The sequence below is a fragment of the Rousettus aegyptiacus genome, unplaced genomic scaffold, assembly GCF_014176215.1.
Source record: "Rousettus aegyptiacus isolate mRouAeg1 unplaced genomic scaffold, mRouAeg1.p scaffold_m13_p_8, whole genome shotgun sequence".
Taxonomy (NCBI): Eukaryota; Metazoa; Chordata; class Mammalia; order Chiroptera; family Pteropodidae; genus Rousettus; species Rousettus aegyptiacus.
Genome location: NW_023416311.1, coordinates 61,632,432 through 61,653,982, shown reverse-complemented (window position 1 = coordinate 61,653,982; position 21,551 = coordinate 61,632,432). Strand labels below are relative to the sequence as shown.

The 21,551-nt window shown below is 35.1% G+C and overlaps 1 protein-coding gene and 1 non-coding gene across 2 annotated transcripts; both read left to right on the top strand.

Annotated features, from left to right (window-relative positions):
* The first annotated feature begins 713 nt into the window (after positions 1 to 713).
* Positions 714 to 2,946, top strand: LOC107498048 (cytochrome c oxidase subunit 7C, mitochondrial). Its single transcript, XM_016120634.2, has 3 exons — positions 714 to 896; positions 1,812 to 1,955; positions 2,805 to 2,946. The coding sequence occupies exons 1-2, from the start codon at positions 822 to 824 to the stop codon at positions 1,926 to 1,928; spliced, it is 192 nt and encodes a 63-aa protein (XP_015976120.2). The 5' UTR covers positions 714 to 821; the 3' UTR covers positions 1,929 to 1,955; positions 2,805 to 2,946.
* On the top strand, positions 2,641 to 2,703 carry LOC118607187. The gene has a single exon (XR_004952726.1). It is a non-coding gene; the product is annotated as a small nucleolar RNA Z39 (small nucleolar RNA).
* Positions 2,947 to 21,551: the final 18,605 nt, after the last annotated feature.

Here is a 21,551-nt window from a genome sequence, read left to right as displayed (position 1 = left end):
TTCTTGATTTCTGACACAGAGTAATTCTGTCTGATTCTGATGTTTGTGAAATTGTTTACATTCAGCAGGAGGACACCAATTCCTTGTCCATGCTAGCTCCTGGATGGATGTCAGAGGCTGCTTTTCTCATCCACACACTGAACATGACACTCTCATACCGGCTTTACGTTTTCTCTGCCTTCTGTCCGTACTTATGTTGTATTCTGTTCCTTTTATCTTCAGGAATCCTTCTCTTAGCACTCAACGCATTTTTCTCTGACATCCTTTGTACTGCATATTGGTTGTTTACTTGCATTTATGCTTTGTCCCCTCAGATAAGATCATAGCACACACCTCTCAGCGCGGGCAGAGTAATAATGTAAATCACAGGCTTCTAGTATATAGTAACAAAAAAAAGGGGGGGGGGAAGTATTTTTGTTCACAAACTAGAGCGCATGTGGTGAAACAGCTTCACTAAATTCAGTAAAATCGTCCTGGAAAACAGACCCCAAGAATCTTGTCAAGAACTCGGTAAGAACTCAAGTCTGAATGAGTCACTTAGGAAGAAACGGAGTTTCGATCCTCCCTGAGCCTCACTCGAGACTACATTTTCCATAATCCTTCAGGGCCAACAAGGCGACTCGACGTTTCGAACTACAATTCCCAAAATACTCTGAGCCCACCACGTTGTCGCGTTTCCCAGAGCTCCGCCCCATTTCCCATCATCCCTTTCGATCCTTGCGCGCAGGGGAACAAGGTCGTGAAAAAACCGGCCTCGGTGAGCTTCCGCCATTTCCTCAGCTTTGGGTCTCTGCAACTTCTGCAGGGCTGCCAACAGCGCCATGTTGGGCCAGAGCCTCCGGAGGTTCACAACTTCAGTGGTCCGTAGGAGCCACTATGAGGAGGGCCCAGGGAAGGTTAGTGTGTATAGGACCCCGGGTTCTTTAGGGAGGGGGCACTTGGCTGCGACTTGGGAAACTCCCAAGGCCGCCTATGGGCCGTGTAGAGGGAGACGGTAAGCCGGGAATTTGGTCTGGGGCGCCGACTGGTATTCCACTTACCTCAGACACAAGGTAGAAAGCTCAGGACCCTGGATTCCTTACTCGAGGAAAGGAATGAGAAGGTGGACTGAAGGCCCAACCTCGCCCTAGCCGTCCCACTTTTCGCTGCAAGATCTGGAGAGTCTTGGATATCTTTGCGGCAGCTATTGTGTCTTAAAGCCGAGCTAGAGGTCACGGAACTCGGAATGAAGGTCACTGGAAACTAATAAAGATAATAAGGGCCTATGATTTTGGGTCAACATTCATTTCTAATGAGTGAATACATTGTTAACCTTCCTAGGTTAAGGTCAGGTTTAGCCTCAAGTATAAATACTTAAATCGGGTAGTTAGCAGTAACATCCTCCAAGGGATATGCGAGGCCTAGTAGTAAATGGCTGAGAAAAGATAATTAGGGTAGGGCTGCTTGATTATGAAAAAGTAAAACTACATGGTACAGTTAACCTTGAAATGTGTTTTGGTGGCTAATTTTATAAGTAAACTAGAGCCAAGCATTCGGTTTCTAAAATGACTTGGAGCGTATTTCTCATTTTCTAAAATAGAAAGCTGCTCACTGTTTTACACCTGAGTTCATCAGACCAATTACTGTTATGTATGATGAAGGTCATAGGATTTGAAAGATAATCATTAAAGGGATGCTATGATACGTGGCATGTATAACCCGATTATGTAAAATAAAAAAAAAAAACTAGCATCCCCGTTGTATTTTTGATGTATAAAATCAGATAATTTGAAGTCCTGTTTTTGTTGCTGTTCTCCTTTTTTCTCCAACAGAATTTGCCATTTTCAGTGGAAAATAAATGGCGGTTGCTAGCAATGATGACTTTGTACTTTGGATCTGGATTTGCTGCCCCTTTCTTTATAGTAAGACACCAGCTCCTTAAGAAATAAGGATGTTTAAGTTAATCCATCAAACAGGTAATTAATAGATTTCTAATCTTCCCAAAGCAGTGCTTTCCCTTTTATTTATTTCTTCCTCCTTTCTCCACCCTTCCCTCAAAAAAAAAAAAAAAAAAAAATTACAAATACCTTTTTTACAGGTAGGGCTAATTCCTGAAGTTAAGTGCGTGTGTGGCATTGGTGGAGACTTGTTGACAAACCTAGAAACAAGTGTTTCTTTACCTGAAAACCAGGGTTTGTTGAGGGTAACTGATTGTGAGGCATCCTTTACATTAATAATTTCATGTGTCTTCCAAGCAAGCCTGTGAATTGGATGATATCAACCTGATCTGAGACAAAAAAAAAAAGTTAAGTTGTCCAGTGTTTCATTGCTAGTGACAGTAGATCAGGGTTTTTACCCAGGCAATCTTGTTCCAGAGCTCACAGTCTTAACCAGGTAAAGTTTTAGCGAACTGATTAATGTTAGTCTATCTTGAAGGCAATATATTAGTGTGTGCCAACTTGTGTACTGGAAATTTAGCAGATTCCCTGTGTGAAATGAAAAGATTTATTTAGCTTAATGATAACCAGAATATTCCTCAAACCAACACTGTAGGAAACGCTGTGGGATAATCAGAATAAACTCCAAAATATACTTTGGAAAGTAAAGACTTTGTCATAGTTTAGAAGGGAGATGATTTATTCAAGCCATGGAAAGATTTTGGTGCATATGATGAAGCAAATCAGTATGAGTAAAGTCATGATACTGTAAACGCTTTCTGATGTACCAGTCATAAACTAATGAACAGACAATATATTAAACTACATGATTTCTGTTGAATGGAATTTTTAAAATGCCATTAATTTTTTGTGTATTTTCATTTGCAGGTGTGAAGAGCATTTTAAGAGGTGTGGTCCCCTTGAAAAATGGATCAAACTGTTGAACTCAACATACTAGATATGTTTGTAAATAAACTTATGACATGATCCCTAATGCCTTTACTCTGAAATACAAAATGTGATAATTGAGCATGTGCGTACTTTTTATTTGGATAATATCTCAATATTAGTTTCTTGATCAAAATGTGTGTGATATAGCCTGTTTCTTGGTCTTAAATTCTGAGATTTAATTATTGGTTCCTAGGTCACAACCTTGTTGGTAATTTCCGTTATCAAAGAATTCAAACTCGGCTTTGGTTGTGCTATAATAATTTGTTTAAAGGTCTGAAGAGATGTAGTATTCCTTTTTACTTAAAGATGTTGGTTTTTCTCCATGACTGATAATCATGAGGAAAACAATAGTGTATACAGGTTACAGTTCAAAGCTTTGTTTTTTTTCTTCCAGACCTATACCCTAAAACTGAGATTTTTGCCTGAATAAATGTGCTACTGACCAATATTAGTCTGACTTAGACTGAATAAAAAGACATTTGAAATAGAATGCAATAGCATGTAAGGTAGAATATAGAAAATATTACTCATTCTGGAGCTCTGATGAGTAGAAATGGGTTAGGAAAAGCCTCTGATTAATCATTGTATCATTGAATCAGATTGACATGAGTAGTGAAATGCTGCTTGCCACTTAAAAGTATAATATAACTTAATTTCTAGGGTTTTATATTAGGGCAAGGAAAAAGTGATTGGCTACTGAATATTTTAATCCCAGCTTGGTCAATTTTGAAATATCGCTGGTGGCTCGTTTTTCCTTGATTTTTTGGTGAGAGGTTATGTACTATTTAAATTAATATTTAATACTAGAATATTCACATAAAAGTCTACTTCAGGATTCTTAAATTGCTCTGGGTGATTCTACATTCTTTCGTGAAACAAAATGGCTGCCTATGTCATTCCTCAACATTAGATTTGCTGTTTGTCCCTAATATTAAACTAACTAATTTACTGGAACCTTAAATTTTTTATTTTTCTTAGTTTGTGTGAAAAGGCCTATTTTAGACTTTGGTAACTACCTGGCAACTACTTAAATATGGATGAAGTTTAATCTAAATGACTCTGTCCACCTATTTTCTATACTTACGTGTCGTCATTTTTTGATTTTCCATCAATGAAACATCATCCTGTAATGTTTTTCTATGGAACGTAAAGGCTTCTTACCTTTAAGAAGAGTAAGTTTAGAGGTCATAAAATAATTCTGAATTCTTGCTTCAAATTTTTGCCCTTAAATTACAAATTGAGTGGTCTTGGTTTTCTTAAAGGTAATGGGGATAGAACCTTAACTTGTATTTTGAGAATCTGTATGCTGTATAAAAATATTTTAATTTCTGGCAAGTCCTAAATGATTTTTTTTTTTTTTTTTTTTATGATTTAAAGTGCATCAAGAATCAAAAGTTAACAGTACAGGACAGCAGGGTGCAAGTAGAAGTCTCATTTGTTAAATTTGTCGTCCTAAATTAAAGTATTTGAAGCTCATAGAGTAAGACCTGACTTAACATTGCCAGTAGGTTCTGCGACTTGAAGCAAAACAACTTCATGAAACCAGTCTACCATAGCCTAATTGGTATAAACAAGAGTTTAAGTTCCTACAGCATATATCTGGTCCCCCTCAAAAAATGACCAACCTAAATAAACACCGAAAACACTCCTAATATTAAACGTTGAAATAAATGTGAGCTATACATACATTTAAGAAAGTTTAATAGAAAACATGAATTGTTTTCCAACCCACTTATTTTTTTCAGGGTGGAGGGTGACCAGAGCCTGTTCTGGCACCATAGGTTGTACATATACCCACACTCTGGGACTTTTTAGGCATGGCTTATCCTGCACAGCTTTGGGATGTGGAAGGAAACCAGAGTACCCAGAGAAAACCCACGCAGAAAGTATATGCAAACCCACAGACAGTGGCCCTAGCCAAGATCACTGTTTTCTCATTAGTGTTACAACAAAATGACATTCAAGGACCTGCTGTAAGTGAAAGATAAAAAGCTTTTCGTATCCTGGGTTAGGAGGCATAGTTTGTCCCGCCCCTATAAAAAGTGTTCGATAGGCTGATTTTCACTGAGTATACTGAATGGTAGAGACCAGACAAATGTTTAGTTTCTGTATTGGTGTTCTCTGGAGAGAGAACCAATCTGATGTGTATACAGAGAGATGAAGGAATTGGCTCATGGGAATTGAAGCTTGACAGGTTCAAAATCTGATGGGGGTTAGTACAGAAGTGTTCAAGTTCCAGTCTGAAGCATCTGTTGGCAGAATTCCCTCTTCCTGGGAAGTTTGTCTTTTTCTTCTAATGTCTTCAACGTATTAAATGAAACTCGCTCATGTTATGAAGAATAATCACCTTTTATTTCATCAAAGCACCTTCACAGAAATACCATAGTAATGTTTGACCTAATAGCTGGACAATGTGGCCCAGCCAAATTGACACTTAAAATTTGCCATCACAGTTTCATACAAAGCATATGACTCCAGTATAATTTTGTGTTTGCTTGAATTTTTAAAAATCACAATATTTTTGTAATTTGTGTGTATGTATATACACCCTATGTACACATGTATTTTTTATCACTTGATGTAATTTGTATAACTTCCAATTTTACATTCTTGGCCCCTCTGATCCCATCTACCTCACCCCTTCCATCATGTACATTTTTTAATTCAAGAAAATACAACCACAAAATTTTCATAAAAATTCAGGTTTTGGAAAAAATAACACTGGATAGACTCATACATACTTACATGAAACTGGTAGGCCAAGTAAAGTGTACCTTGTGCGGGTGTTTCCAATTTCAGAATACTGGCATAGGGAGTTTGGCAGAAGCCCAAAACCCAGATTTTGCTTCTAAGAGAAGCCACTATTACCTCTGTAATTAAGGTTTGGCTACCCTAAGAAAGATATCCTACATTTTGCTACAGAGGCAGTAAAAATGGGTGAAGAACATGGGCTCAGGATTAAATTAAGATTTGCTTGTACTCAAAGCCAGGCTTAACCACTTCAACAAGTGATTATCTCTGCCTCAGTTTTTCATATGTCAGTATCTTAGTGTGGTTGCGAAGATTAAAAATAGGAATATGTCTAATTTTAGGTAAATTTTCTTTATGTTGTGGCGTGCTAAATGAAAAATACAGAGGAACTAAAGTGAACATTTTGGAAATTGTTGAAGTTGATCTGAAAGGCATTCTTCAGTTTTAGGTGGTTTCAATTACTCAAGCTACAGTTCTAACCAACTGTCCAGCAGACACTTTACCATTGTACAACTTCCTGGAGTCATGGTACTAAAATGCCAGTCATTGTGTAATAAGCTGTCACCTCCAATAAGATGCCAGTTCTTTAGTATGTCAGTCTGGCCACAGCTCCATTTCTTATATTTCTTAGCTCAGGTGCCACATTTTCTGTAGTTCATCCTTGCTGATTCCTCCCCATTATCCCAAACACTTCACATAATAAGTCTCAAACACCCTATAAACAGCTTTATAATTACCTCAGCATGTACTGTAATTAATGATTTCTTACATATTTTCCATATCAGCTTGTGATCTTTCTGAAACCAAGGAGGCTTTTATTTATTTATGTATCCTACATGTATAATTTAGTGAGTGGTCAATGGACATTTATTGAATGGATTATTGAATTGAAGCCAAGGATGATAAAATGACCTTAAAAGAGCAAACTCCAGGCCGCCTAGACTACACCAAAATAAGGTACGTTTCAATGTTTTCCGAAGATGTTTTTCCCAAGTAACTTGCTAAGTTGGGTTCTTCAAGCAAATGTATATTAAAATAATCCAATTATTGCAGACTCAGATTAGGCGCTTTTGTCAAAATATAACTCGACTGTCGCCGCACCATTTAGTCCATCTATATACTTTGTAGAAAACCTTCCCTGATGAAAGAAAATGTGTGTTGAGGTACATTCTAACAGCTGTTGATCATGTTTCAGACTGGCATTTGAGGAGCACTGGCTTAAAAAATTATGGGATGTATTTTTAAAAAAGAAATTTAAATTTTAAATTTTACATTAAAAAAAAAGATAAATCTCAGTGAGTTTTAAGGCCTCTTTTACTCAGCCATTGTTCCTAAGTTATTTCTCTGTTATAAGCTGGCTGCTACAGGTCCAGCAGACTCAACAATATCTGGCAAGAAAAATTACTGTTTCAAGTTATTTTTAAGAAGAAAGGAGAGTAATAAGGGCCACAGTGATTAGATTTGGACAATTAGGATTTTTCTCCCAAGTCTCTAGTGGGAAGAATGGACCTTGGAACAAATCAGGATTCCAACAGAAAAGGAGAAGAAAGTGGCTCTTGGGTATGCCAAAGACAGCACTTGCTGCAACTATACCAAATAGTATACAGAAAAGATAAATGTCAAAATGTAATAAGACTTTATGTTAGTATGTCCAATAAATAAAGACTATAGCACAGGTCTTTAGAGCAGAACTTCAGAATAAGCTGATTATAGAAGAAAGGAGAAATAGTGTCATAGTTTTCTGTTTCTCTTCAATTGGAAGTGAATTTCTTTGTAGTAAGTAATGAAAACTTTCTCATGATTTATACTCCACCTACATCAATGCTTTTTAAAATTTTTCATCCATTATTAAATGATATTTTTTCTCATAGCTATCAAAATTTTGTAGACCAGAAGGAACGTTGCCACTTTCTTTATAACTGCATTAATACAGTGAAGATATTTTGTGAGTATATAATTATAATTTATAGTTGATTTTAGAGAGACTTCTTGAACTTATTTGAATATAAGTACAAGCTATTTGAGTCCTCTCACATGGTATAGTAGTCATTAGAGCTTTTCACAAAAGTGCCAGTTTCCATATGCATGGCAGTATTGAACTGTTCCTTGGCTTAACAAATGAAAATATGAGCAGAAATAATGTGTTTTACTTCTTCATGGAAGTTTTGAAAGACAGTGTACAACCCACCAAGTTTCCTTCCTCCTGCTGCAAGAATATAAACTCCATCTGCCCGGGTCCCTGGGAGGCTCTTGAGAGCAGCCCTTTATCAAATACATAGAAGAGCAAGAAACTTATTGTTTTAAGCCCCTGGAGTTTGAGGATTGTTTATTAATGCAGCAAAATTTGGCCCACCCTCATTGAAGTATTTGGGTATTCCATATGACCTTTAAAAGGTTTACTTAACCTCTCTAGTCTCTGATTCTTCATTGTAGAATTCTGCATCGACTTGAAGATCTTCTAAGTACTCTTCCAGTTTAAAATGAATTGTATCTATAGCTACAAATATGGGTACCACACAAAAGTCTGACTCAAGTTAGTGAGGAAAAACCTCTTTTCAGCACTTCCCAAGTGTGAACAGGGGCCAGAATGATGAAGGTCATAGCTGCAGTGATTTTGTTACTGCAGTGAGTTAATGATCAAGTGATTTTGAGCTGCAGTTTTGTGTTGCTACTTACTAGGTATTTCTACCTTATCTCTCATTTTAATGGACCCCACTTATCCTGTGGACACCTTTGTAAAAACTAGAAAAATCAATTTCTTCCAAGTGGACCCATTAAGCTAGAACACACTTGTACCCTTGTTCAGTAAGCTTCATTTTACATTGTACATTTGAAAACAGGACAGCTCTAGGTAGTATTCCTGCACGGTCATCTCGAATTTGAATTTTTTAGATTATTCCTACAAAAATTCGTTGCCCTTTCCCATTTCTTCCAGATCTGAAAACAGGTATCACAATAATTGATATTGAATAATTATTCAGTACTTTAATAGAGTTCTATATTCTTTAGAATAAGCTTTGTGTGTATGATTTTTTTTTTCTGAATTCCAAAACTTAGTACCATGCTTCATAAATATTAGGCTTTTAACGATGTGTTTAGATAGATGGAGGTAGGATGAATACTAATTGGGTTTAATAGCACTTTACAAGTATATGAGGAGCTATTCTAAGAAATTCTCTCCAAATGCCTAGAAATAGCAGATGACCAGTTAAATATATATTAATGAATTTATCAGGCTTACATCTTAACCCTTATCTGCTCTAATTAATATTACCAACAAAATTCCCAATGTATTATATTCTGAGACATTCTCTCAATGCAATTTTACTCTATCCATAAATGGTGTGTGAAATCTCTATTCATGCTTAAGCTCTCATGCTATCAAAATCAACCACACTTTCCCAATCAGGGTATATATCAAGTTGTACCATATGAAATTACAAACATTTCACAATTTTAACGTAGAAGACAGCAATTAACTGATGATGATTCAATGGTTATAGTTTTATTTTCAGCTATTGGACTTCTCATGGAGTGTCTTCCTTCCGTATATGTAAATACTTGCTTAGGAAGCCATGGGGTTTCCCACAACCATAAATTGATTGAGTTGTATGCACTCAGTGTAGCAGAACCAAAACTGTTTTAGTATCATTATTATCAGTTAAAGAGCAAGATAATCTAAAATTCTCAAATGCAGGTTTTTCCTTAACAATCAGATTTGGGAGACATTGCTATTGATTACAGTACCGAAAATACTTCCTGATTCACACAGTAGGATGAATTTATAGCAACGCTGGCTTGCAATCTTTGCCATTATGGGATTTAATATGAATTGTCTGAAAGGAAAAAAAAAAAGTGTCTGGATTTTATAAATGGAATTCTAAATATTTCCAAGTAATTGCAGGAAAAAAAAAAAAGAGAGAGAGAGAATTTCCTGCTGTGTATTGAAAGTTTTTGTCCCACCAAAATTCATATTTTGAAACCTAATCCCCAATGCAATTGTATTTGCAGGTGGAGCCTGTGGAAAGTGATTAGATCATAATATTGGAGCCCCTAATGAATGGAATTAGTACCCCTATAAAAGAAACCCCTGAGAGCTCCCTCACCAGACTAAATATGCTGGCAACTTGAGCTTGGATTTCCTAGCCTCCAAACTGTGAGAAATTTCTGTTGTTTATAAGTCACCTTGTCTATGGTATTCTGTTAAAGCAGCCTGAATGGACTAATATATCTCCTAAATCTAAATTTCCCTCCAAAATATTGTTCTGCAAAAAATCTTACTGATTGGTAGGAAAAGCAAATGTACCTATAATCTATGCCTTTAATGTAACTAAGTGTGATATTGATTTACAAAATATATAGTCATTCAGATAACCAAAAAATATTTCTCATATATATTTGGTCTTTATCCACAGTTCCTGGCTCAGATCCCAAAAGCTTTGTAATTTTTTGAGCCATAATAGTAATGAGAGCATCTTTTGTTTTAATATTTGGTCTCTTGTCCTCACTGTTCCTGAAAAGGTTTTAGAACCATAAAGGTGCAATAAGTGTCTTATTATTCCTCACTAGTCCCTTTACACCACAATTGGGTTTATGTTAATGAAGGTGACTTTTGGAATGCGCCAAAGGATGGGAGATGGTTTCTAGGGATATCACCCTTAAATAGAGAGTTGGAACTTTTAGTTCCACCCTCTGATTTCCAGGGAGGGGAGAAGAGGTAGAGGTTAAATCAATCACAAGTGGACAGTGAGTTAATAAATCATGCCTATATCATTAAAGCCTCTCAACCCAAAAGGGAGGGGTTTTAGAGACCTTCCAGGTTGGGTAACCATAACAGCAATCTAGTGAGTAAACAGGTTTTTGAGTTCTGTGAGCCATTCTAGAAAATTAATCAAACCCAAGGAGAGGTTCATGGGAACCTCTGATCTATAGCTATTTGGTCAGAAGCACAGGTAAATAACCTGAGCATCTAAAGTAGAGGGCAGTCTTATGGAAATGAGCCCTTTACCTATGGAATGTGATGCTATCTCCAGATAGATAGCATCAGAATTGAGTTGAATTCTCAGACATCCTGCTGGTATCCCAAAATTACTTGTTTGTGTAGGGAAGCCTACATGTACACATCAGAATTTGGTTCAGGAACTCTAATGACTAAGAGACAGATCTTGTTACCTGTAAGTAGGGAAATAAGCATTCAGACCAGCAAAATCATGTCTAGAGCCTATACCCAAGAGGAGACTTAAGCAGAGATGGAGTGGGAGAAGAGAGGATATGAATCAGGGGTGGAAGTAGGGAGACTACAGATGTTGAGATGCAGATAAAAATCACTCAAAAACCAGTTGTAGTCAGAATGGGAAAATACTGAGAATCAGCTCGAGATCTTGTATATTGGTGCACTGCTACTATAAATGAGTAGAGCCCAAAGCTGAAGTTCAGCATGGTACCTCTTCTGACTATATACGAGTGTCAGGGAGATGCACCCCTTGGAGGCTTCTGGTAAATGAAGAAAAAAAAAGCAAGAGGGAGAAATTAAGGTTTCTGTAAAAACAGAGTCAAAATCAGAAAATACATCAAGCCCTCTTTAAAACATTGGGTTAAAAAAAAAAACCCTAATATTTCACCATATCAAAAGAAGAGAATGTTTTTGAACTAAGAAACCTAGTTAGCTTTCTCAAACTCTCACTCTGGATACATACAGTTATATTACTAGTACAGGAAAATAATATTTCAAAGTGAAAGCTCATGACAAGATGGCATTCCCACAAAGTAAGAAAACAGAAATTTAGATTTATAGCATTTCATTTCAGCTGATGAAAATTCTGCCCCCCGCCAAAAGACATCCTTGAAGCAGAAGGAATCTTAATACAATTCAATCTGAAATAAGATATCTTTAACATTTGAAAATATTGAAAGGAAAAAAAGACATCTTGAATTAAAAATTTAGAAACTTAGAACAGGAGTTGGTAGTGGGGAGTTTGGAGCAATAGCTGATCAAACTGGCAAAAATAGTGGTGAAAAGACACAATAATCTTTGAAATTAACAAGATGCCTGAGGAAGGATGGCTTTGCCTGAAATTTAATGAAAAAAAAAAAAAAACTGAAGGAACAGCATTAAAAAACAGCTAAGAATAAGAAATAAATACAAAACAAAGATAAAAAGGTAAAATTTACATGCAGTGAAATGAACAAAATCTTATTGACTATTTGATGAATTTAGATAAATACATACACCTGTATAATGAAAATTTCTATTAAAATACAGAATGTTAACTTTAAAAAGCTTCCTCATGCCCTTTCCCAATCAACCCCATCCCTATCTCCCAGAAGCAACAACTCTTCTGATTATTTTCACCATAGATTAGTTGTGTCTAGAACTTCATAGGGTATATAATTTTTATAATTTATATATAAAAGTTTCAAAGCATAAAGATGCCTTAGATGAACCTATCAATTGGTGTTATTTTAGGAAATACAAATATTAGTATCAGTTCCAGCATTTTCAAAACATTTCCCAGAGAAAATCTGACCTAAGAACTTACAGATAACATAATACAGTTAAAGAACTGGAATATATGAAGAAAAAGAATGAGCCTCATCAGGTGAGGTGAATCAGAAAATTTTCTTCTCAGAGATATCTTAAGGAGCATGTAGAGGAAGACAAAAAGAATTGACAATGAAAGATTAAAGAATAAAGTATCCTTAAAGGCGACTGTGCATATATATGTTTTTCTGTCCTTGATACCTAGCACAGTCTCTGATAAATGGTTAGTACTCAATTAATGTTTGTGGAAGTGAATTTAAGATCATTCCAAACATAAAGAGAAGAGCATAGTTGAAGATAGGAGAATAAACTTCATGAATTATGAAGAAGCCCTTGGCCTAACTAACTGAGTGTCGTAAGATGAGCCTCAAATAATACATATGGCAAAGGGGAAGGGTTGTTGTGGGGTGATTTTGGGGGGAAGGAGTAAGGACTGATGTGATAATTTAAAGTTTAGGATTGATGGTGGGCTACAACTCATTACAATTCTGAGCATATGGGTGACAAGGGTGATATTAATTTGGAACCACCTGCAGGATATCCTAGTTAAGAAGAGAATTTGGGATAGAAGAATAACCAGAAAGTGGTGATTTGAGAATGGAAATATGAGGGTTCAATAAAGATAAGAATATTAAAAGTAGAAGGGTAGAATATTCGGTATAAGTGATAGTTGAAAATGAAAGGCAGGAAAAGAACATTTCCTGTTGTCCCTAAATGTCTTGTTTCCGTAATGTGCTTGTTGTATTTGTGTACTTTATTAGATTCTTTAGCAATTATATTATATCATGTATGTGTGCAAAATGCAAAAATTGGATCTTACATTGTGACTTCAAAAAGAAATGAGAATAGAAAATTTTTCAAGAGTCCAGCCAATGTGAAAAGTATCGTATCTTCTCTATGTTAATTTAGTTTTGCTCTTAAAACCTTAAGGCCTCTACATTCTAACACCTGTGATAAAGTCTTTTAATGTCTTGAATACTTAACACTTTCTCTGACATTATAAAATAACTTTATAGAGCAGTTAATCAAATGACAGTAAAAGACAGTACTCTACAAAGAGCTCATTTTAATATTTAATAAGATGAATGTTGTACTCTAAAGTTGAAGGCAGTTCCATTCGTATATGTACATAAGGTGTCAGTATTCCATCAAAGCAGAATTCTTTGTGCCCTGCCCAAGGAGTTACTTGACAAAGATATATTTGTTTTACTCAATATCTATTTAAGTCCTCTGTTTTAAGGTACTGTATGTAATACAGGGGTCCCCGACCCCAAGCCAAGGACTGGTACTGGTCCATGGCCTGATAGGAACCAGGCCGCACAGAAGGAGGTGAGTGCCTGGCCAGGGACTGAAGCTTCATCTGTATTTGCAGCCGCTTCACAGCACTAGCATCTGCCTCAGCTCCACCTCAGATCATTAGGCATTAGATTCTCATAGGAGCACCGGTGTATGGTCCCAAAAAGGTTGGGGACCATCTCTGTAGTAGTCTTTGAGAAAAACACTAAGAAAAGTAAAATGATATTTCCCATCTTTCAGGAGCACAGTAACCTGGGATTAAGATAGATGCTTACACACATAAATTAAGTACAAAGTAGGGTAAGTGCTGGAAATAGGCTCAAAGAGGGATTCCAGAGCATGTGGGAGCTAGAAATCTAAGGTATGTGAGACAATTTTTGTGGAGTCCGGGTCTTGAGGGATAAGCAGAATTTAAGGTCATATATATGTGAGGAACAGGTTGGACCATACTGAAATAGAGCACATATTTGTTTATGTATTATAGATAAAACACATAAACATATTTATATATATAGAGAGAGACATATATGAATTGTACATATATGTTGAATTACAGGAAATTCTCTAAGCATTCCTTTTTAATGCTTAAGGTAAATATTTCATTAATTTTTACAGGTGGTTTAAAGCAATGCAGAGAGATGATATTACTTAGGTATAAAATTAAATCTGAAAATCTGGAACACTAAGCTACTATGTTCTGGTTGTTATGACAACCTCTTTTGTATAGTTTGTAAGTAAAGATGATAGACTACAAAATATCACATTGTTAGAAGGAGTCTTCATTAAGACAAAACTTTGGACCTTAGTGCCCTGGAGTCAAATCAATCATTAATCTGCAAATGTGAAAAACTTCCCAGGCAACAAACTAAAATAACATGTTATGAGAACATAAAAAGGCTAAAATTTAGCTGTTGAAATGTTACCTATGAGAAACAAAAACGATTCTTCAAAAGGAATGAAATCAAGAATTAGTAGATTTAGAAATAATTTTCTGCCATGTTTGTTAATTTTTTCATTTAATGTCTATGGTCATAGAAATATATGTATATAAATACATACATATAAAAATATATATGTATAAATATGTGTACACATACATATTTGCATATATCTTTGAGTTGCCCTCAAGGATAATTTAGACATATACTTCAGCTTTTTAACCTTTTAATCTTTCTGTGTGTGTATGTGTTCATGTACACATATGTATCATAATCATTTCAAGAAAGTAAATAAAATGAATGGATTTTCGAGTTTATGAATACATTGAAAGTCTCCTAGAGAAGGGAGACTATGACCTGAAATTTAATGAAAGATTATACTTACACTTAAGATATGGTAGAGACAAATGAGTGGACCATTTCAGGCTGTGTTTCATGAGGGATCTGCACAGATTTGAGGACTGCATGTGTCTATCAGGTTTAAGCATTCAATTATGTCATTTTATTTGTGCGGGTTAACCAAAATCACAGAAGACTGCATTATAAATAAGAATGACAGTATATTGATGTAATGGAAAATCTGCTAGAGGGATTAAGTTAATATAAAAAGTATGCTTTTATAGTTATAGAGAAAATAAAATTTTAAAACATGGAAGAATTTTGATATCAAACTATAAAGTACAGAATACCTGGTTTCAATATTCAAAATCAACTGTGTACTGAGAAATAAGTGCCTAATTATCTATAATGATTACCACAGTGCAAGGAGGTATTAATATTTCTTTTTTTTGTACATATGCAGTTACCTGAGTTGTTAATGTGTTAATTGAGATAGAAACATTATTTAGATCTCAATGTATTTTGTCACCTCTTAATGCATTTGCTGAGTCTCCTTCATTTACTTGATCTTAAAACTGGCCTCTGTTCTTGATTTCCTGTGTGTGTTTGTGTTTAGTGTTTCTACAGAGGCTTAATCTCTTCAAGGTGTTCTGTTAACAGTAGGTACTGCAAAGGATTAGTTAAAATGCATCTAATAAAACTATGAATGTGTTGGCAGCCCAGGCTCCTACATCACAAAGCAAACAAGCATATTAATGAAGCTAAAAAAATATTTTTTAAAAATAATTGTTACGTAGTGTCTTTTTATGTTTTTTCTTTTCTTTTTATAATTGAGAATAAGGGAGGGGGACTGATGACATTTTATAAACAGGAAAGTTTAGAAATGTCTGGGCAAGAGTATAGTGGTAGCACTATTAAACTATTAAAATTAATCTTCAAAATAAGACTATGGCATAAGTACTTATTTATTTATTCATTTAACAAATATTTATTGAGCACCTACCAGGTCTAATGTACTGTTCCAGGAGCTTGATATACGTCAATGAACAAAATTGAGCAAAATTCCTGCCTTTGCTAAGTTTATATCCTAAAGGAGTAAAGACAGATAATAAACAATAAGCATAATAATATAGTGTCTTAGAAGCAGGAGTACTTCGGGAAAAAAAATAGAACTGGGAAGAGGGATAGTAGGTAGGGTAGGGAAGGATTAGTTGTGATTTTAAATAGGGTTGTCAATGTAGGCCTCACTGAGAAGTTAACATTTAGGTGAAAACTTGAGATATTTGAGGGAAGTATGTTTCTAAGGCAGGAGTTTGCCTTTTGGGTTCAAGAAATATCAAGATCAGAGTGGCTAAAGCACAGCAGTGAGGGAGCCTAGTAAGGCTGGAGCAGGTAGAGCCTTGTAAACCTTTCCAAGTGCCTTGTCTATTACTCTGAATGAGAACGAGAGTCACTGGAATATTTAGAGAAGAGTTGTGGCACAATCTGACTTAAATTTTCAAAGGTTCACTGTGGCTTCAGCATTGAGAATACACGGAGGGAGCAAAATAGGCAAAGAAGGCATATTGCAGTATTCAGACAAGGGATAATGGAGTCTTGGAACAACACAATATGTTTTGAAGGTAGAGCCAATAAGATTTCTTAACAAATATTTTCTACAAATTAGCTGTTAATGGGTGAGAGAAAGAGAGAAGGTGCTTTTTAACATACCAAGAAACTGGCTTAGAGAATACCCAGTATGTCAAAGGACAGGTACCAATTAAATGGCATATTGACATTTAAATTCAGGTCTAGCTCTTAATCACTACATTGGGTGAGGAAGATGGCAGAGGGATGCTGCTGTAGCATCACTCATTTCTTCCCTGTCAGAATAAGTATTTCTTCTGTAAATGATTTTTTATTTTTGTGCCTATACACCCTCAAACTCCCTCATTTCTCTGTTTTTGTCTTCTAAATTTGTGTTCCTCCCATTCAGTTTTCAATATATTACTTAGCATTTGGATTTTTATTAAGGCTCAAAGAAATACTCTTATTTTGAGCCAAACCTATTCTGATAACATAATTATGAGAAAAAAATAAGTTAAGCCTTTCAAAGAAGCTCTGTCAAAGACTTACAAAGGAAAAAATCTTCTTATTTACTTTCAATTCTTGATATGGAAATTAGCGTGTGCTTATCATCCACAAGCATATCATTTACACGTCAATTAAATTCACAATGCTTACAAATACTTTAATTATACACTACTAAGAGCTAGAAAATTTTAACAAGACATGCTTCAGATATTCATTCCCAGGTGTCAGACTAAATTACAGGTGAGGAAAAATCAAACATCATGTGAAATACCATAATGATATGGATAATTGTTATAACAAATATAGTCACTATTTACCTCAATTTTTTGAAGATATGGATTTTTTGAGAGAAAAATATTATTTTTATTATTTTCATTGGCACATCTAATCTCAAGGCTGAACATTAGGGCTTTAAAGGCAGATCTTTGTGATTCTGTGTTGATGAACTAAAGCCATGGATAAAGGTCATGTTATTTTATTTTGTATTCCGCTAGACTTTCTATTTACAGAAGGGAAGAATCTTTGGCACATGATAACACCAAAGATTTATGTTTATAAAACCATGGGTCCTCAAGAGAATCTCAGATCCTCTTTAAAACCTAGATTAGAATTTATGTTTACAAAGATTTCATAGCTGATATTTAGAGCTCCATTTAATTTCACTTAGTGAAGTAATAATAACCTCATTTTAGGAGCTTTACTTTAGCCTTTCAAGGGAAAAATGTGAAGTTTCTCTTGGTCTTTTAGGTATCCAGTTCAATTTACAGTCAGTTGGAATGACAGCTGTTGGAGGTCATCGCTAGAGAAAAGTATGGTGAAGATGACAGCAGAAGCCAAGCCAGGGGAGATATTTGGTCCCCTATGGCATATTCTGGGCCAGGTCTATGTAGTTAAGTTACTTTAAATTACTATATCAAGACTATGTCAGAATTCAAGGAGTCATAGTCCCTAGACTCTTCTAGAGAGTAAGGCCTTTCTAGGATTTATTCCAAGGAAGTTTCTTTTCCTCTCTTCAGACTTACTACTATTTTAAGCCTCCCTCACATATCAGAGACTTGTTAGAAATATTTAGATTGCTACATAGACACCTTTGGATAAGGAGGCCTCCAAAGCCATTGTAATGCTTTTGGATGAATACAATGTCAAATCCTTGGCTTGATGCTCTTAGTCCTCAAAAATGTATATGCAGGCTACCTTCTCAGGGTCATCTATTTTCATTTAAGTACACTTTTCTTTACCCAAATTAGTCTGACTCTTAACTCTTTCATTGTTCAGGTGAGGCTAGATCATAGTAAATGTGGAGAATCAGATTTCTCAATGCTCCTGATCTAGCCTCCTGGGCCACAGAAACTTTAATACTATAAAGTTAAAGAATGCTTGTTTTCACTTCTCTTAGAATGTAAAAAACATCTTCACATACCATGAAAATTAATTCTATAGTCATTTGCCTAGTTAATTCCTCTGATTTGAAGGTCCATAGGTTAAGTCCCAAGGTAGCTAGAAGACTGGAGGGCTTCCTCAATAGAGATTTTTATGTAGGCAAGTAGGTCATACAAGCTGAGACAGGCAGTGGCTATCTGGCTCCTCCTGGAGAGATTTTATTTACAAAAGAGAAGGGAAACATCTGCCTCCTTTCTTTGTATAAGCAGAGAAAAATTGTTTTTACTCATCTTCACTATGGATGTTTGGCCACTCACATAGGACAAGTGACTTGTCTTTCATTGTGCCACTCTAAGGGTACTCTAAGGGCACAATGAAACAGAGCCCGAAGCAATTATTATTCACTGCAAAGAATTTATGAAGATATCTCTCTCTGACTCAGAAATTCTTGTTTGTGCATTCAGGATAAGATGAATAAAGAGGAACATTGAAAATTTAACAATAATTTAATAATCCCAAAGTCAAAGTGATTTAACAAAATAAAAGGTTTAATCCTCATAATGATTATTCATCAAGTTCAGTGGAAGTGTGCTCCTTGTCCAATGACCCAGGATGACAGAGGTTCTGTCCTCTTGTGGCAACAATAAAATTTACTACAATAATAGAGCTTATTGTGTTGGGAAAGAGAGTGCCAGGGAAGTGGTGGTTGAAAATACCTGCTTTTATGCTTCTACCAGAAGAGTATATCACTTCTGTTCAAACATTATTGGCTAGAAGTAATTATATGGTCCTGTTTAACTAAAAGGAGTGGGAAATATTGAAGAGAATTTAAAAATGTAATACATGCTAAACATCTCCACTATATATTGGCTTCTGTTCTGGTCATTACACAGCCTCTGGGTGAAAAAAAAAAAAATTAGAATATTAATCTAAGTGAAGGATAATTTAAGAACTTTAATTCTCCCCTCGATGAACTCTCCAGCTTCTCTACCATCAACATTTTAACATATGACAAACTTTTCATTCCCTGTCACACATTTGAATATTTGTCAGTTGCCGAGGCTGTTTCTGAAGGACTGCCTTTGAATCCTAATGCTAGGGAAACATTAGGGATCTTGAATTTCAAGGATGGTTTAAAAGTTTTATTCCGATCGTATTTCTCTGTCATGTTGCTGCTCGTTCTCTAGCCAGGGTGAATATGATTTTGCAATCTCTCTCTCATTTCTATGAGAGTTCACTGATTCTAATGGGCTATAATTTATGGCTATTTTTGCAAAAATAATTCTTGACAAAGGAATAGCACAACCGAAGTCTGGTTGATGGGCATAACAACCATAGATATGATTTTAATTATTTGAATTTTTTTCAAACAGCACTAGAATGACACCATGAAATGCATTATTTCTACAGTGAGAAAGAATCAGAAGTTTAAATTTTTCATTTGAGACTACTAAGACTCAGAAAGGAAAAGAAAGCTCAGTATTCTCTGTCACACTGGGTATTTGTAGTACACTTGTTTGTGCAGTCAATTCTTATTATTCTCAGTATGTTCTATGATATTGTCATGAAAACTGAATTAGGAAATAGAATCTTTGCTCCTGCAGAAAATATAGGGTTAGATTTCTGCAAGCACCTTTTAATAACTTTTTGTCAACCAATAAATACATTGCTCTGTTTTATGTATCTTTCTGTTTAAAGATACCATATTTAATATATATCATTGACTCATTAACACTGAACTCATGGCCAACAGCACTATGAGCTCATGCCTAAACAAAGCTTAACCAAAATGTATTTTCTTCTGTAAGGTATAGCACAGCTGTCCCATGCTCAGGAACACTAGATAGCACTTTAGCATTAGGCTTGGAGCTATTTTAAACAGAATCACCAACAACAGAAAGCCCCACAAATATACAAAAACTTGGTGCTAAATAGACCCCTCAAAAGGACACTTGTTTACAGTATGAGATTTGTAACAAGAAGGCAGGATGCCACCTTGTTCCTCAGCTGGGAACATGCACATCTTGCCATTAAAAAAAATTTACCTCTTTGTGCATGTCCATAAGACTGTGAAAATGCTATGAATATTGATTTTGGGGGTTACTAATAATTTTATTATAACTAAGCAAATTTTGAAATACAAAATCCATGAAAATGATAATTGACTGTATTTGCAAAGACACTAAAAATGAAATAAGCACTACATCACTGGATATAGGCAGCCATGCTTTGCCCTTTCACTGGTATTTAAGTGGAAACTAAACAAGACTGGTGAGATAGTTTATGGAATGAATCAACATGGGAGAAGTTTGGGGACTATATGATTTTTAAAGTTTCTATAAACACTGAGATTTTATGACTTTATTTTGTGCAGATTATACACCAGAATGTCAAACCTAAAAGATACCTTGGACCTCAGATTTAAAATAAAATATTTTTAATAATAATTAGCTGAGATTTTAAGTTGTCATATAAGTATAACTTTTTTTCCTGAAATAAATGCCTTCTTCTGGCAATATCTTAGACATCGTTGTTTTGATCTTCAAAAAACAAAACAAAAAGTTCTAGGATAATAGACAAACTTACACAAAAAAAAAGCCCTGCAGGTTATACACTAAATCACTTTATGTTCAAATTTATATAATCAAATGAATATGTTCTTTCCAATAAGTTTCCTTGGAGAACTGAGCTAAGTATCTTTTATAATACTGCTTTCATGGACTAAAAACTTCTCTCTCTCTTTTTTTTTTCTCTTTAGAACTCCTTTTTTGGATCATTTCAAAACCAGTTTCTAAATACGAAGAAAATGGGTCTCCCTATTTTCAATTACTTTCCTTTGAACTCAAAATGGTGCTATTTGTTTTCTTTTGTATTAGAGTCACGTAATACTTAGCTCATAATCAGTTCTTATTTTAAAATTTAAATATGCTACTTGTGTTGAAGATTTGCCTCACACACAAACTATTAAAATCAAATTCTTAGTGTGTACATACACAATGTGTTCAGTGAAGGCAAGTGTTATGTCTTTGTGTCTACAACTTCATTCTCATTACTTTACATACTGTTTAGTACAGAGTAGGTATTCAGTAAATATCTGTTGAACCAAAAAAAAAAAAAAAAGGGGAAGGAATATAAGAACTCAAGGTATAAATGAAATGGATATAATTAAATATGGATAGCTGTCATGTGAAGCTGTTTTTTATTAAACAGAAGAATCTTTCTTCCATGGTGGTAGTAGTTTCTTATTTGCCATTTTTTAACTATTCTCATTACTTTCCTAAAATACCATTGTATAGGAAAAAATCTGAGTGTGGGTCTCAGCCAGACCTTTGTTGATTTGGCAGATCATATTATCTGAAGTTGGAC